The sequence below is a fragment of the Diceros bicornis genome, chromosome 10, assembly GCF_020826845.1.
Source record: "Diceros bicornis minor isolate mBicDic1 chromosome 10, mDicBic1.mat.cur, whole genome shotgun sequence".
Classification (NCBI taxonomy): Eukaryota; Metazoa; Chordata; class Mammalia; order Perissodactyla; family Rhinocerotidae; genus Diceros; species Diceros bicornis.
Genome location: NC_080749.1, coordinates 54,855,543 through 54,870,073, shown reverse-complemented (window position 1 = coordinate 54,870,073; position 14,531 = coordinate 54,855,543). Strand labels below are relative to the sequence as shown.

Here is a 14,531-nt window from a genome sequence, read left to right as displayed (position 1 = left end):
TCCACGTTCTCTATTAGATTAAGCAAATAAGCTGTCTCAGACTCTTCTTCCACACCTCCTGCATCGGCTTTTATACAAAATAACCTGTGAAGTACTTAGTAATACAGATATTAGATGTTCTACTTGATTATTTGTTTTTTTTTCCAGTTTTATTGAGAAATAATTGACATACATCACTGTATAAGTTTAAGGCATACAGCATGATGGTTTGATTTACATATATTGTGAAATAATTACACAGCAGGTTCAGCTAACATCCGTCTTCTCATAGATACAGTAAAAAGAAAAAAAAAAAAAGGAAAAAAATTTTCTTCTTGTGATGAGAGCTCTTAAGATTAACTCTCTTAACAACTTTACTATATACCATACAGCAGTGTTAGCTAGAGTTATGTTGTACATTACATCCCTACTACTTATGTATCTTATAACTAGAAGTTTATATTTTTGATCACCTTCCTCCAGTTCTCTCTCCCCACCCTCCGCCTCTGGTAACCACAAATCTGATCTTTTTCTATGAGTTTTTTTTCTTTCTTTTATTTTTTTATGTAAGATTCCATATATGAGAGATCATCACAATATTTGTCTTTCTCTGTCTGACTTATTACGCTTAGCCTAATGCCTTCAAGGCATCCATGTTGTCGCAAATGATAGGATTTCCATCTACTTGTTTTAGTTTCTGTCTCACTCATCAGATGGGTAGATACATGAGCTTAACTTGTTTGAAACTGGAATAAGCAATATAAGAAAGTAGATAAAGTATGCTCAGAGGCAGAGATTATTATAACTTGAGATAGTAAGGCATTGTTGGGCAGTGGGCTGGGATAGTAGACCTTAAGATGGCCCTTTAACAGAATTTTCCTTAGTGGAATTTGATCAGCAGGATATAAAAAGGAATAATGTAAAAGGATAAAAAGGGTGTATGATTAAATAAGTGTGGGAAACACTGGGTTAAAGAGGGTTACTACAAGTACCTTCAAGGAAGCACCTCTTAGGACCTGAAGTTGAATGTTAATGAGCACTGTGCATCTCTAAGTGGGGGGATGTAGTGTGTATAGCATTTCCCAACCTCCTTTGATCGTTGTGCCATTTGCCAGGGAGTGTCTCTCAGGACTAATGTTCCAAGAGAAACTTTGGGAAATATTTTTCCAGAAGAGTAGAATACTATGTGAATAGAAGAGGTGAGAGACCATTTGACATGAGTGAAGATGAGATGTCATATAACACATTTCTGTTAAGTAGGATTGAGCCCCATTATAGAGGTCCTTGTAAGTTAGGCAGTGGAGAATCTAAACTATTGGTTTATCTGTAGATTACTCTTGCATTCCCATAGCACTTAGTACAACGGTGAAGTTTTGTACTGTAATAAAATTTGGTATCTATGGAAGCTTTGCCCAGCATTGATTTGTTGGATTGGAGAGGGAAAGACTAGAGTGTCGTTGTAGTATGTTTAGGCATGAGGTCTGATGAGAACCTACCTAGAGTAGAGGTGCTGGAACAAGAGATAGGTAAGACATTTTTAAGAAAATAAATTAAGAAAATACTAGATTTCTCTGTCGATTGATTTATCCCTGGATTCCTTTTAGGTTGGCCTTTTGCCTTATCTTCCAGTAATCCTCTTACATAGTAGGTCTTCAGAATAGCAGTTCAGTCTTTTGTATTTAAAAGAAGTATTTTATTCATGCTGGGAAATAAATTTAGACATCAGGGTTTTATTAACTTGAACGCCATGATATGTTAGACTTGGCTCTAGATTATTCTAGCTGAAGTCAAGTCAGCTAGCCATCTCCATTATTCTTGGGATTACTCAATCCTTTTGGAGCTCAAGCTTGCGTCTTTGCTTTAATCTAGAAGTACTCTGTGTAGTTACTTGGATCATATTTAAGAGTTGAACCTTTACTATCGTGGATATGACATGTTGATAATATCTTAAATATAGCTTAAAACAGTGTACTTTTCTTTAAAGCAGTGAGTTACAGTTGGTCAGTTTTTAGCTGATGTCTTATAACATGTTTCAAAACAAATTATTAGCATAGTTGAGGTATTAAAGTCTTATCTGAACATCAGTCTATAATAAGTTGAAGATTGTTTTTCATGAAAAAGTAAAGATGGCAGATTTATTTTGAGGAAAAATATTCTGTGAGAGGAATCGTGCAGGGGGAGCAGCTCATGAAACTTAATAAAATTTTAATTGAACTCTGCTCCCTGTCCTGTCAGTGTTGGCTTATTTTCTGTCTCAGGGAATGATCAGTCTATTAAGGTTGAATTTACAAAAACTAAATAACTTAATTTTTTTCTTAACAGGTGAGAAGAAATTTGTTTGTCCAGAATGTTCAAAACGCTTTATGAGAAGTGACCACCTTGCCAAACATATTAAAACACATCAGAATAAAAAAGGTATTCACTCTAGCAGTACAGTGCTGGCATCTGTGGAAGCTGCACGAGATGATACTTTGATTACTGCAGGAGGAACAACACTTATCCTTGCAAATATTCAACAAGGTTCTGTTTCAGGGATAGGAACTGTTAATACTTCCACCACCAGCAATCAAGATATCCTTACCAACACTGAAATACCTTTACAGCTTGTCACAGTTTCTGGAAATGAGACAATGGAGTAAATATTACACAAATACTTATTCATTGTGGTTATTTTTATACAGTAGTGAGAAGAATATTGTTCCTAAGTTCTTAGATATCTTTTTATTGATGTGCAAAAATTTTTGGATTGACAGTAACTTGGTTATACATGACACTGAAATGCCTTACTTTGTATGATATTCCATAGTATATTAAAAATGGTAAAATTGCATGGGTTTTGTAGGTACTTTTGGAATCTAGAAGAAATGAAATTTTACCAAGTTATATAAAGAGGAAATTGAATTTAACAATGCGAATGGTAGTCTAACCAAATGCATCAATCCTGTGTGGTTTAGTGTAAAAATGAGAACATGTTGGTATTTATCTATTGTAAGATAAAAAAAGTTGGTGGGTGAAAGAAATCATGTTATGATGAAAAAAATTTTTGTAATTTTCTTGATGACTGGAATTTTTATTATGCATAACTGACAAATCAAGTTTCCAAGCAAATGTTACATAGTGTAGGCTTTACTTAGCTTATCAATTTGTCATTTTGAAGCTAATTATTTTAATTAGGTTAACTATGTACAATATTTTAAGCATTACTCTTGTAAGATTTTGAAAACTACATTTTAACATGGAACTCTAGGGATAGTCACCTTTTAAATCCTGTTGAAAAGCCATGTTTAAGATTTAATTTGCCAAAATAATGTCTTGTTAATATTCTTTCAATAACGAAGTTGGGCAATATAACCAATGTTTAAAAAAGTTTGAAATGTATAGGTTGAGGCATTTGGGTGGTAAGAAATTGTTATAGTGAATTATCCCTTTTCTTGAATATTGGAGGACCAAAAAATAAGGTATATTGCGTCTTAGCGGTGATTTTTTTTTATCCAATCTTGTTTCCAAAAACCATATGTCTGCCAGGGCCTTAAAAGCCATCATGTAAATTACCAGTAAAGTATAACATATGCAAACATAACAAAATCACTTCCATAGTGACGATACTCCAACCATATGGATATTAGTCATAGAAAACTAGAAGTTTTATGATATTTTTTTAAGTTTTTTTCTTTTGTCTAGGTAGTCAGTCTGCACTTAAATATCAACCATTTTCCTTTTTTGCTTCTTCCCTTAAAATTTATATGTATCCAGTACATTTAATTGAGAAATGTATGTTTTTTATTACGCTGTATTTTCTTTTTATTTTTTAATTATTGTTTATATTTTCAATTATTAAAAAAATGTACAAAATAAAGTTTCATTGCTGGTCTTGTAAGAGCTATACAATTTTCCTAAATGTATACCTATACTGCAGCAGTTCACCTATTTCAAAAATCTGGAATTCTGTTCATTTGTTATTAAGACCACCTCAAATTTAAAGGCTACCTTATTGTACGTTTAATGTGTATTATAACAGTGTGGTAGTTAATAAAACACTATTTTTTTTTCTTTTGAGTTTGTTGTATTCCTGTGCATTTAAAATATTGCAGTGGTATGGGGTAAGAAAATCTGTGTGGTTTGTTTTTCTTCAGCTTACTTTCTGTTCGCAGATTCTTGATTTCAGACACTGAAATTATTGTAAACAGATATATTTACTTAAAAAAGGAGGAGTAGAGGCACTAGCAGATTATGAAGTTTTCACCCAAGAATGAGTTTATTAAATAAAGATTTTGAAGAAGATATTTTAACACTTAGCCCACATTGATTCATACCAATTTTATCAGTGCAAAACCTTATTTTGCGAACCTTTTTTTTTGTTTTTGGTTTCCCATGTTAAGGCAATGCAGAATATTTTGATTTATCACAAACTTGAATTTATGTGAAGAGTCTTAAAAATAATAACATAAGACAACCTGTGGCAACCATGGCAAGAGTTATTTGAAAAGGTTATGTTTTGAATTTGTATATGTCTAATTATGATAAAGGCAGGGTAGGAGGAAAGGGAAATTAACAGAATATTGATATGACTGTATTTTAAACTTTTAAATTAGAAATCCAGTTACTTTCCACATGTATACAGTGTGAGTAAAGATTTCCATTGTCTGTTTTCCAGGCCCTATCTGACATTGTCAGTTATATCTTTGAATGCATAGGACAACTCGAGATACACATATAAACACAAAGGTTTTTCTAAATGTGAGACTTAACGCTTGTGATGTGAAACGGGCAGTATTACTTGGAATTATAGAAATTAATGGAATGTACAATTATTTTGAAGTGACAAGGATTAGAATTTGAATCTTCAAAATCCTTTAGATAATTTTTAGAATATTTATTTAGAATGTGTGAAGAGGGTTATGTGAGGAGGTTGTCCACTTGAGCAAAATATCCGTTAAATCAGGAGATTAAAAAACTTTTTAGTGTGTGGTAGTAGAGATGTTTTTAGATAATATTAAAGTTTTATAGTAAGTTTATAGAGCATTTTTGATCCATGAGTTTCTAAGCGTATTTTGTCAGTTCTTAGAGCATGAATGCAATGAAGAAAGAACGTAGTCTTGAAAATTATTTAAATAAATGTCTTTAGATTTTTTTGAGTGACCACTGGGAATATACCAGTGAACTTTGGATCTTTAGCCAAACAAAGAAATCAAAGTTAGTATTCAACCTCAGCTTAGGTGACTTAAATATTACTATTTTTGCATTAAAAAATGTTGAATATACTCTGGAAACTTAATATTTGAAGTATTACCCCACAGTCATTCTTTTTCTAGTTAAATCTATTTAGTAAAATGTATTAGTATTGTGTATGAATATAACATTTCTTAGTGTAAGTATACTCTTTAATAGATGTTTTCATCAATTGCTTTACTTCTGTGAAGGCTAGAGTTAGTAGCATTTTTGTGTATTTAAATACAAATAATTCCTGTTTATCAGAACATACTCATCTAGTGGACTAGATGTCTATACTCTATACCTCAGTTTAAAGGAAATATCACTTAAGGAAATTTTATTTTCTGTAGATTGAGACGTAATGACTGAGAAGCAATTCAACTAATCAAAAAGCACATAAAGCTTTAAAAGAATACACCTATTGCAGAAAGTCAGATGCCCTGTGAGTAACTTGGGGGTAAAATAGTGAAAATGCTTAAGTAGTAAAAATACATGTACATATAAGTTGAAGGCATGTCAAACATATTTCACAGAAAATAGTTTTTAGCCAGTGTTATTCATCAGAAAATGCTGGGAGCATTTTAAAATGTCCACAGGCTTAGCTTCATCCTTGACCTGCGAAGTCTACGTTTCTGGGAGTGGAGAGTGTATATGTATTTTCTAACAGCTCCTGAAGTGGCTTGGATAAACACTCCTGGGTTAGAATCACTTAAATAGAGCAAGCATCCCCTTAGTATCTTAATTGTAATTCAGATCCTAATGCTGACTGCTCATGATCCTGAAGTTTTATTTTATTGAAAATTTTGTGTTCAATATTGTTTGAAATTTGAGGTTTATTAGTAATAACATTTAGTTTTAAAATACATAAGTTGATGTGTTGATCGTGTTACCCATTAGACAATTTGGTTTTCTGTTTATATTAAGTTGTTAAGAATCCATTATTCTCAATGTAAAAGAGCTATTTGTTTCACTGAACAGTGTGTTTAAAACTTTTTGCCATGAATGAGTAGTTAAGTCTTGTCTGATAATGAGCACAGAACAAATTGGTTGATATCTTGGGAACAAGATTTGATATTTTAGTGAAATCACCTCCTTTATTTAGTGTTGGAGACACAAAGATACATTGATTTGGCCCCTTAACTTGTTCCGACAGATTTGTGTATAATCAAGTATCTTGTGATAAATATATAAAAATAGTGGCAGATACAAAGTGCTGTAGTAACTTAGAAGAGGGAGAATTCTGCATGGAGAAGTTGGGGAAACTCAGGCAAAGGGAACAGCATTAACAAAGGCACAGTGTGATTTGTTATGGATGATGGAATATGTGAGAGATGGAGTGGAAAAGTTTTGGAGGAGGGGCTGTCAAATTGCAAAAGAGTTGAGAATTTAATCTTTACCAGTGATTCTTAATCTTTTTGGGATCATAGGGCTTAGAAAAATGCACATGAAATTCATTCAGTCTAGAGTGTGCAGACACTTCCTGGGCATCTGTTTGAGCTAAGGCCTGAACCTTGGAAAACAGCCACACACGAACTGGTGGAGGAGGAGGAGGAGTCATCAAGGAAGCTGTCATAGAAAGCATAGAAAGTGTCAAGATGGTGACAAACATCAAATGCAGTAGAAAGGTTAAGTTGGATGAAAAGCGAGAAAAGGCTATTGATTTTGTCAATGAGAAGTTGTCTACTGATCTGTGTAAGCAGTTGTGAGAGCATTTGGGTAAAAGATTGGTTCAGAGCACAGGAGAAGAGGCCATGGAGACAGCAAGCATAGACTGTTCAGTTTGGTGGTGAACAGAAGATGGGCAGATGCATGGCTGAGTCAGGATGAGAAAATTGTTGGAAAAATTTCTCTGATTATAAAAGCATGTCACTTTGATAAACATTAAGAAAATAAGAGCGTAAAAGAATTTAAATGACCTCTAAGCTACCTAGAGATAACCATTGTTTCCTTTGAAAATGCATAACGCAATTGGAGTTGAAGTTTAAAAACTACATGATATGCTGTCATGTAACATGAATCATACCATTTTATTGTATATTTAAGATACAGTTTTGTGGTGTTAAAAATAATGTGTTGAAACAGGAGTCTCTATTTCCTTCGACCTTTCCCCACCTCCCAAATTTTAACTCCCTTGTTTCTCTTACAAATCCATAGTAAACTACATACTAGAAATGTGATATTGGGTGATTTCTCACCTGCTTAAAACCTAATTTTCATCATCCATAAAAAGGAGATAACCAACAATAGTACCGCTCATAGGGTTGTTGTGAGGATTAAAATGTAAGCATTTAATAGGGTTGTGAGGATTAAAATGTAAGCATTTAGCATAGTACCCAGCTTGTAGTAGAGACTCAATCCCGCCCCCCCCCCCCGACCATTGTTTATTAACTGGAGATTTCATTTTTCTGTAGCGAAGGGACCAGTGTTTTGGGGTTTCCATCATTTGACTGTGGTTCATGCATTGATTTTCTCCTTCAGAATGAGGGGGAGTTTTGTTTTTAATGCAAAAATGTGAAAAGAACTATAGAATCTAAATTGATAGTGGACAGTGTGTTGCAGTGACTGCCCCCTCAGAAAGGATGGAATGAGAAATGAAGCACAGGAAAATGTCTTTTCTTAAAGAAATTACACCCTGATGTAGAATTCTATCCTATTTTAACATTTCTAGCAACCAGCCAAAGAATCTTTAGGTTCATTTCTATTGAAAGATAAAATTGAGCATTTAGTGGTTCCAACCTTAAGTTGTAAAAGGCTACCAGAGAAATGCAACTTATTTCTCCAAAAAATGGCTAAGCCTTCAATTAATAGACAAGAGAGAGATACAGGAAATGTTAGAGTAGATAACTTTTAGGATATCTGCCCAACTTAGGTCCTGTTTTCTGAATATTACTTTCTGCCACCTTCAGGGACGAGCTGTTTAGATGATCGGACAAGGACTGGATATCTGGTCAAATTTGAGCCAATTAGATGATTTCTCCTGAGAATTTGGAATCAGAAAACTGATGTCTTGGGAGGTTGCATTTGGAACATGCATGTGAGGCAGAAAGAGAATAAAGCAATGATGAGAGACCATACAACCCCAAAAGAAAAAGACGAAGAGATCGGCTGCCTTGATTCTTGATAATTTTACGGTTTTTGTTCCAATGTTTTGTGCTTGTCTGCATTTCCTGCTCCTGAGGTCTATAAGATACCCTTAAAACCTTACAGAGAGACCCCCACTTCCATCTTTAGTTTTTTCTTGAGAGGCTGTTACTTGCTATCAAATGTGAACTAAAACATCTGAGATACAATTCCTTCTTGTGTAAAATACAGTGGTTTGACCTAGTTGATGACTTGGTCCTGTAGGAAATACCAAATAAAAAGTCATTGTTAGTGCCAGATGAGTCAGGTTTAGATGAGGGAGAACTTAGTATAGAGCCTGCAGGAGTCAGACAGGGTGAGCCTTGAAGGATCAGTAAAATGTGCCCAAGAGAACTGATTAAAAAGCCTTGAAGTTCAGCTACAGTTTGAGGACACTCTTATCAAAGGGCTGGGTCTATATGTCTGTGTTTGGTCTTAAGGAATATTGGCTTTCTGTCAACATTAGCTTTATGGTTAATGTCACACGACATGGTCTTTCCTTTATATTTGCATTATGTATTAGGACTTGGGTTTGGTTTGGGCCTCGCTTTTAATTGTGTCTACCCACACTCTGATGCTTTAAAAATTCTTAGTTAATTGCATTTTTCTCATTTTTATCCTGGTAACTTTCTGTGGCTTTTTCATCTTGAATCATTTATTAAAGAGGAAACTTTTCACAGTGTAATGTAGTGCATAGATTTTGGACTCAGACACACTTGGGTTTGTGTCCTAGCTCTGCTTACTAGCTATGTGGCCTTGGACTCTACATTTCCACTCTCCTCCCTGGTTTTCTATTCTGTAAAATAGGGATAATAGCATCATCTTCATAAGGGTGATGGAGGAGATTAATGCATGTAAACCACTTCCCACTGTACCTGGCACATAGTTAAGTATTAGTTAATGCAAGCCTTGGAGAAATCAATATTCTTCCTATACTTGGAAATAATTATCCCCATCTTGTATTAATGTGTTTGTTCATTTTGATCCACCTACTTGTCTGTCAGCAAACATTTATTAACAAAATTGCTAGTATTTGTATTGTGCCTTTTTATTATGAAGCATTTCAAACATACAGAAAAAACTACAGAAAACAATATAGCAAATACCTGTGTATCCACCTTCCAGCTTTTACAGTCTTACCCTACACATATTTGCTTGTTTCTTTTAACAAGAAACAATTATAGCTATAGTTAAAATCTACTGTATAGCCCTGTCTCATTCATTTCTCTCCTTTTACCCACAGAGGTAAATGCTGCTTTGAATTTGATGTTTATCAGAATGATACCATGAATGGTTTTATATGCTTATTATAAGTGTGCATATATAGGATTGTTTTCATGTTTTTGAAACTTTATATAAATGGTATCATACTGTGCCTAACCTTTTGGAACTTGTTTTTCACTCATGTTTTTGAGATATATCCATGTTAATGTGTGTTTCTCTGAATTAGTCATTTTAAATGCTGTAGTTCATTGAATGAGTATATCACAACTTACCCGTTTTCTTGTTGATGCCCATTTCAGTTATTTCCACCTTTTGGCTATTATAAACAATGCTGCAATGAAATATTTGACATGTTTCCTTGTGCATGTATGTGAGTGTTTCTCTGAGATATATATCTGGAGCTTCAATCACTGGCCAATGGGATATTCTTATCTTCAAATATATCAGATATTGCCAATTGATCTCTACAGTGTACATACCAAATTACACCCCTACCAGCAGTATATAGGAGTTCATATTTTCCCACACCCTCCGCAATCCTTGGCCTTGGCAGATATTTCTTTCCAATGAAAAACAATACAATTGTATTTTGGAATTTGACAAAATGATTTAAAATTCATCTGGGAGAAAAACAAGCAAGTGTAACTAAAAGTCAAAAAAGAATAAAAAACTAAGCCATACATACATGTAAAGAAATTGACACCGATAGGCATGCATAACCAAACATTCGTTAGCTGTAACAGAAACAATGCATGTTTTTCTTACTGGTTCCACCTTTTAACTCATTCAGCCCCTGCCCTGGTATGGTACTCAGACAGCCTCTCAATGTAGGGGTCTCTTCACACAGTAGGCAATGCTCTTGGGTTGAATATTGTAAAGAAGGCCCAAGCCCAGCTAGCTGCCTTCCATGGTGTTCACTTCATCCAGGGGCTGAGCTGGCAGTATAGGCTCCTGTATTGTGGCCTCTTGTGTCTGCCGTGTTCTCTCCAGTTCTCCCTCCGTCCCTACCTCCACTGCAACTCAAGCAGACATTGATCAACCCATCAGCTGCATAAGTTGACTTTCAAACCGGGGAAACCCTTTCTTGCAGAGACCCTCAGTATTGCCACTTACATATTTTATGTATGTGTAAATATATATAAATGTATTTAAAATATATTTTATAAAATATACACATGGATGTGAAATAATCACTCATGATTTTGATTCTCATTTCCCTGTATTCTGGTGAGGTTGAGCATATTTTCATTAAGTTTATAATCCATATTTCCTCTGAAGGGAATTACCTATCTGATACTTTACCCATTCGCTTTTTAGGTTATTTGCATTTTTGCATTGATTTTTAAACATTCTTAATAAATTCTGGATACATATTATTTTAGAGATATTTGGGCTGATAATATCTTTTCCCAGTCTGGGGCTTATCTTTTAGCCTTGTTTATGGTGGTGTGTGTGTGTGCTGTTGTTTTACAAAAGTTCTATTGAATCTGTGTGTTGTAGCTTTTCTGTCTTTCTGAAGAAATTCTCTGCTTGATGTCATAAAAATATTTTCCTCTAAACATTTTATGATTTTGCCTTTCAGTTGAGTTTATTAATCCACTTTGGAATTATTTTTGTTTATGGTGTGAAGTCTCTAATTAATTTTCCATATGGATAACCACTTAGCACAGTTTATTGCCCAACTTTTCCCAACCGATTGAAATGCTACCTCTGTCATTTATCAAATTTCCACTTGTGTGTGGATCTATTTCTTGATTCCTTTCTGTCTTTCCTGTGCTGAGACCATACGATCAATACCATGGCTTTCACACCTTGATATCTGGTAGAGCAAGTCTCCTCCACCCGCCCCTTACCTGTTTTTCAAAATAGTTTTACTGTTCTTGAGCCCTGCCTCTTTTTATGAGTTTTAGGATTAAATTGTCAAGTACTACTGAAAAATTACGTTAGGATTTTTATTGGAATTACATTGAGTTTATAGATTAATTTGGAGGAAGAATGTTATCTTCTTATCCATGGACATTCTATATCTCCACTTATTCAAGTCTACTTTATTTATTTATTTATTTATTGTGAGGAGATCAGCCCTGTGTTAACATCTGCCAATCCTCCTCTTTTTTTGCTGAGGAAGACTGACCCTGGGCTCACCTCCGTACCCATCTTCCTCCACTTTATATGGGACGCCGCCACAGCTTGGCTTGACAAGCGGTGCGTCGGTGCGCGCCCGGGATCCGAACCGGTGAACCCTGGGCTGCCGCAGCGGAGCGCGCGCACTTAACTGCTTGCGCCACCAGGCCGGCCCCTCAAGTCTACTTTAACATCCTTTTTATAAATTATTATTTTCTTTGTGAAATTTCTTACACATCTTTTTTTACATTTGTTCCTATGTAGCTTTTTTTTTAGTTCTTTCTATGGGGAATAGGCTTTTTTAAGTTAAATGTGTAAATTGATCAATGCTGGTCTATATAAATCCTTATTGATTTTTGTAAATTGATTTTGTCTCACAATCCTACATAGTTCTCTTGCTAGTTCTAATAGTTTTCATATAGAGTCTATAAGATTTTCTACGGAGACAGTCATATTGTCTTCAAATAAGAAAAGGTTTGTGTCTTTGTTTGCAATTCTAATACCTCTACTTTTTTAAATATCTTATTGCACTGGCAGCTTGATGTTAACCAGAAGTGGTGTAACAGCCATCTCTGTCCTGTTTCTGACTACCGTTTACTTTTCTTTCCCACATGTAACCCTGTTTGATTTTTATGTTATATGCTTGGCACTTGGGATAAAATGATGATCAATTCATGTTTTCTGTCCTGAAGGATATAGTCAGAGAGCCTGATGACATTTTGACTACAATTACTTTTCTGACTTGTAAAAAATTCTATCTGGTTTCTCTAGTTTCCTGTACATTTTCCATTATAACAACATATTCCATTTATTTCAAAGTTAGGAGAAGACTAGCTCTTTTTTTTTTTCCTTAAACATGATCCTCTAAGAGGTCCAGCATAACCCTGCTAAGTGTCCACAGATGTGACATCTGGAACATCGTATCCCAAGCGTGCAAGAGCCTCAGTGTAGGCCCTCTGCTTGGCACTGCCTATATACATGAGAGCACCTAATAAACCCTTTATGACATGCAAAGAAAGAACACAGCGGCTTACTCGCTCAGGCTCTAGAGTTAAGCTCAAGGCTTCCTTGATAGGCGAAATTCAGGGCAGGGAAAAAACAAAGTAAAAAAGGTTGCTAATGGGGTCTGTCTTTCTGGCCAAAGTCTTTTCAAATCTACTCTAATACTGGAGACAGTGAGTCAACCCTGAAATGGAAACTAGAGGCTACAAGGCAGCAACATATGCACACAACCAACTTTCTAATCACAGTTGGTGAAGAAGGAAAAAGTAATGTTCTGCCCTGAAATCATTGACTGATGGCGCATAGCAGAAGGGGCGGTAGGTGTCAACACCAGCCAAAGCCTGGAGGCTTGTATTGTCTGGGTTCCTCTCTGCTGGGCTGGTTCCTTCTTCAACTGGCAAAGGATAAAGGGGCAGTTCTTTAGATATTTCTTGTGTCCCGAAATTTAAACTTAGGGTGCAGGGAGGAGAGGCTTGGAGGAAGGAAGTGAGCAGTTCAGAGCTGCTGGTGTGAGGAATGTGTGGGAAAGTCAGGGAATGGGGCCCAGCCTTCAGCCTTGGCGCTGGGCGCCCTCCTAACCATCTGTACCTAAAGAATTGATGAAGTTGTTCACAGGAGCCAACTTCTTGCTGCTGGAAGAGAGTCTTAACGTTATTTGAAGATGGCTCTTTGGACTCCAACCAAGTGTGATCGTACCTTCTTTGTTCTTGAGGCTTCCCCCACAAGGTGGGGAGGTCTTGGGAAGCACGCGGCAAATTTAAATTCTCCCTTGGTTTTGCAGTACAAGGGCAGAGAAAACCGTCCCTTTCCAAACAGTCATAAAATTAGCAGAATCATGGCATGGCTTCTATCAAGTTGCTAGACAGCAAGGTCTCCAGCTGCAGAAGGACCTAGGTCCTGCTCGTCACTGATCTCTAAGAATTAGCAGCACCACGTTGCTAAATCCTTTGTTTTCGGCAAAGTTTCTTCTGTATTCATCTCCCTCTCGCTGGATGGGCAGGCAGCTAGGGGGAGTGAAGTCGGGGTCTGGCTGGTCTCGCTATCACCTTCTCCTCGCCTTCCCACTCAGCTTCTTGAAAGAGTTGTCCACACTCTTTCCACCTCCTCTTCTCCCATGCTCTTCTCAGTTTACTCTCATCTGGTTTCTGCCCCATCGCTCCACTGAAAATGCTCTTGAAAAGGTCAGTAATGACCTCCATGTCACTAAACCAGGTAACATTTAAATATTCACATCCTGCTTGACCTCAAAAGTGTTGAGGCTAGTTGGGTCTTCTCCCCTCCTTGAAACAGTCTGTTTCCTGGACACCCATGGCCCTCCTGACTTTCCTTCTAACTCTCCATTTTTCTCCTTTGCTAGATTTTCTTCTTCTACCTGACACTTAAATGTCAGGTTTTCTCAAGGCTTGATCCTGAGCCAATTTCTCTTCTTCTCACTTTGCCCTCTTTTACTGGATGATCTCATTCATTCTGGGGATTTTCTTTTATTCCAGACGTGGACAGACCCCAAGTTTCCCATCTCTACTCCACGCCTCACTTGAGTTTCAGCCAAGATATTGAACTACCTATTTGGCCCCTCTATTGGAAGTTTGACCGCTACCTCCAATTTTACGTGCTTAAAACTCAATTTCTGAATGTCTGCCCCTAAATCTGGGCCTTCAGTATTTATCATAATGAATAGCATCATCATATGTGTCTAAATGCTCAAGCCAGAAAAGTGTAAGTTAACCTTGACAGCCCTCTCCTCATCCCCCTTATTGGTCCTGTTGATATTCTGAGTGTCTCAAAGCCATGCATCTCGACATCTCCTCTGCCAGCATCCTAGCCAGCTGCCACCATTTTCTGCCTGGATTATGCCAGTATCCTCTAATTTG

The 14,531-nt window shown here is 36.2% G+C and overlaps 1 protein-coding gene across 2 annotated transcripts in view; it reads left to right on the top strand.

Moving 5' to 3' along the window:
- Positions 1–4,035, top strand: part of SP3 (Sp3 transcription factor) — a 53,985-nt gene extending 49,950 nt beyond the window's left edge. For both annotated transcript variants that reach the window (XM_058549277.1, XM_058549276.1), the window contains one exon: positions 2,302–4,035. In XM_058549277.1, coding sequence (XP_058405260.1) covers positions 2,302–2,618 — 317 coding nt within the window. In that variant the 3' untranslated portion in view covers positions 2,619–4,035. The remainder of the gene's footprint in view (positions 1–2,301) is intronic.
- Positions 4,036–14,531: the final 10,496 nt, after the last annotated feature.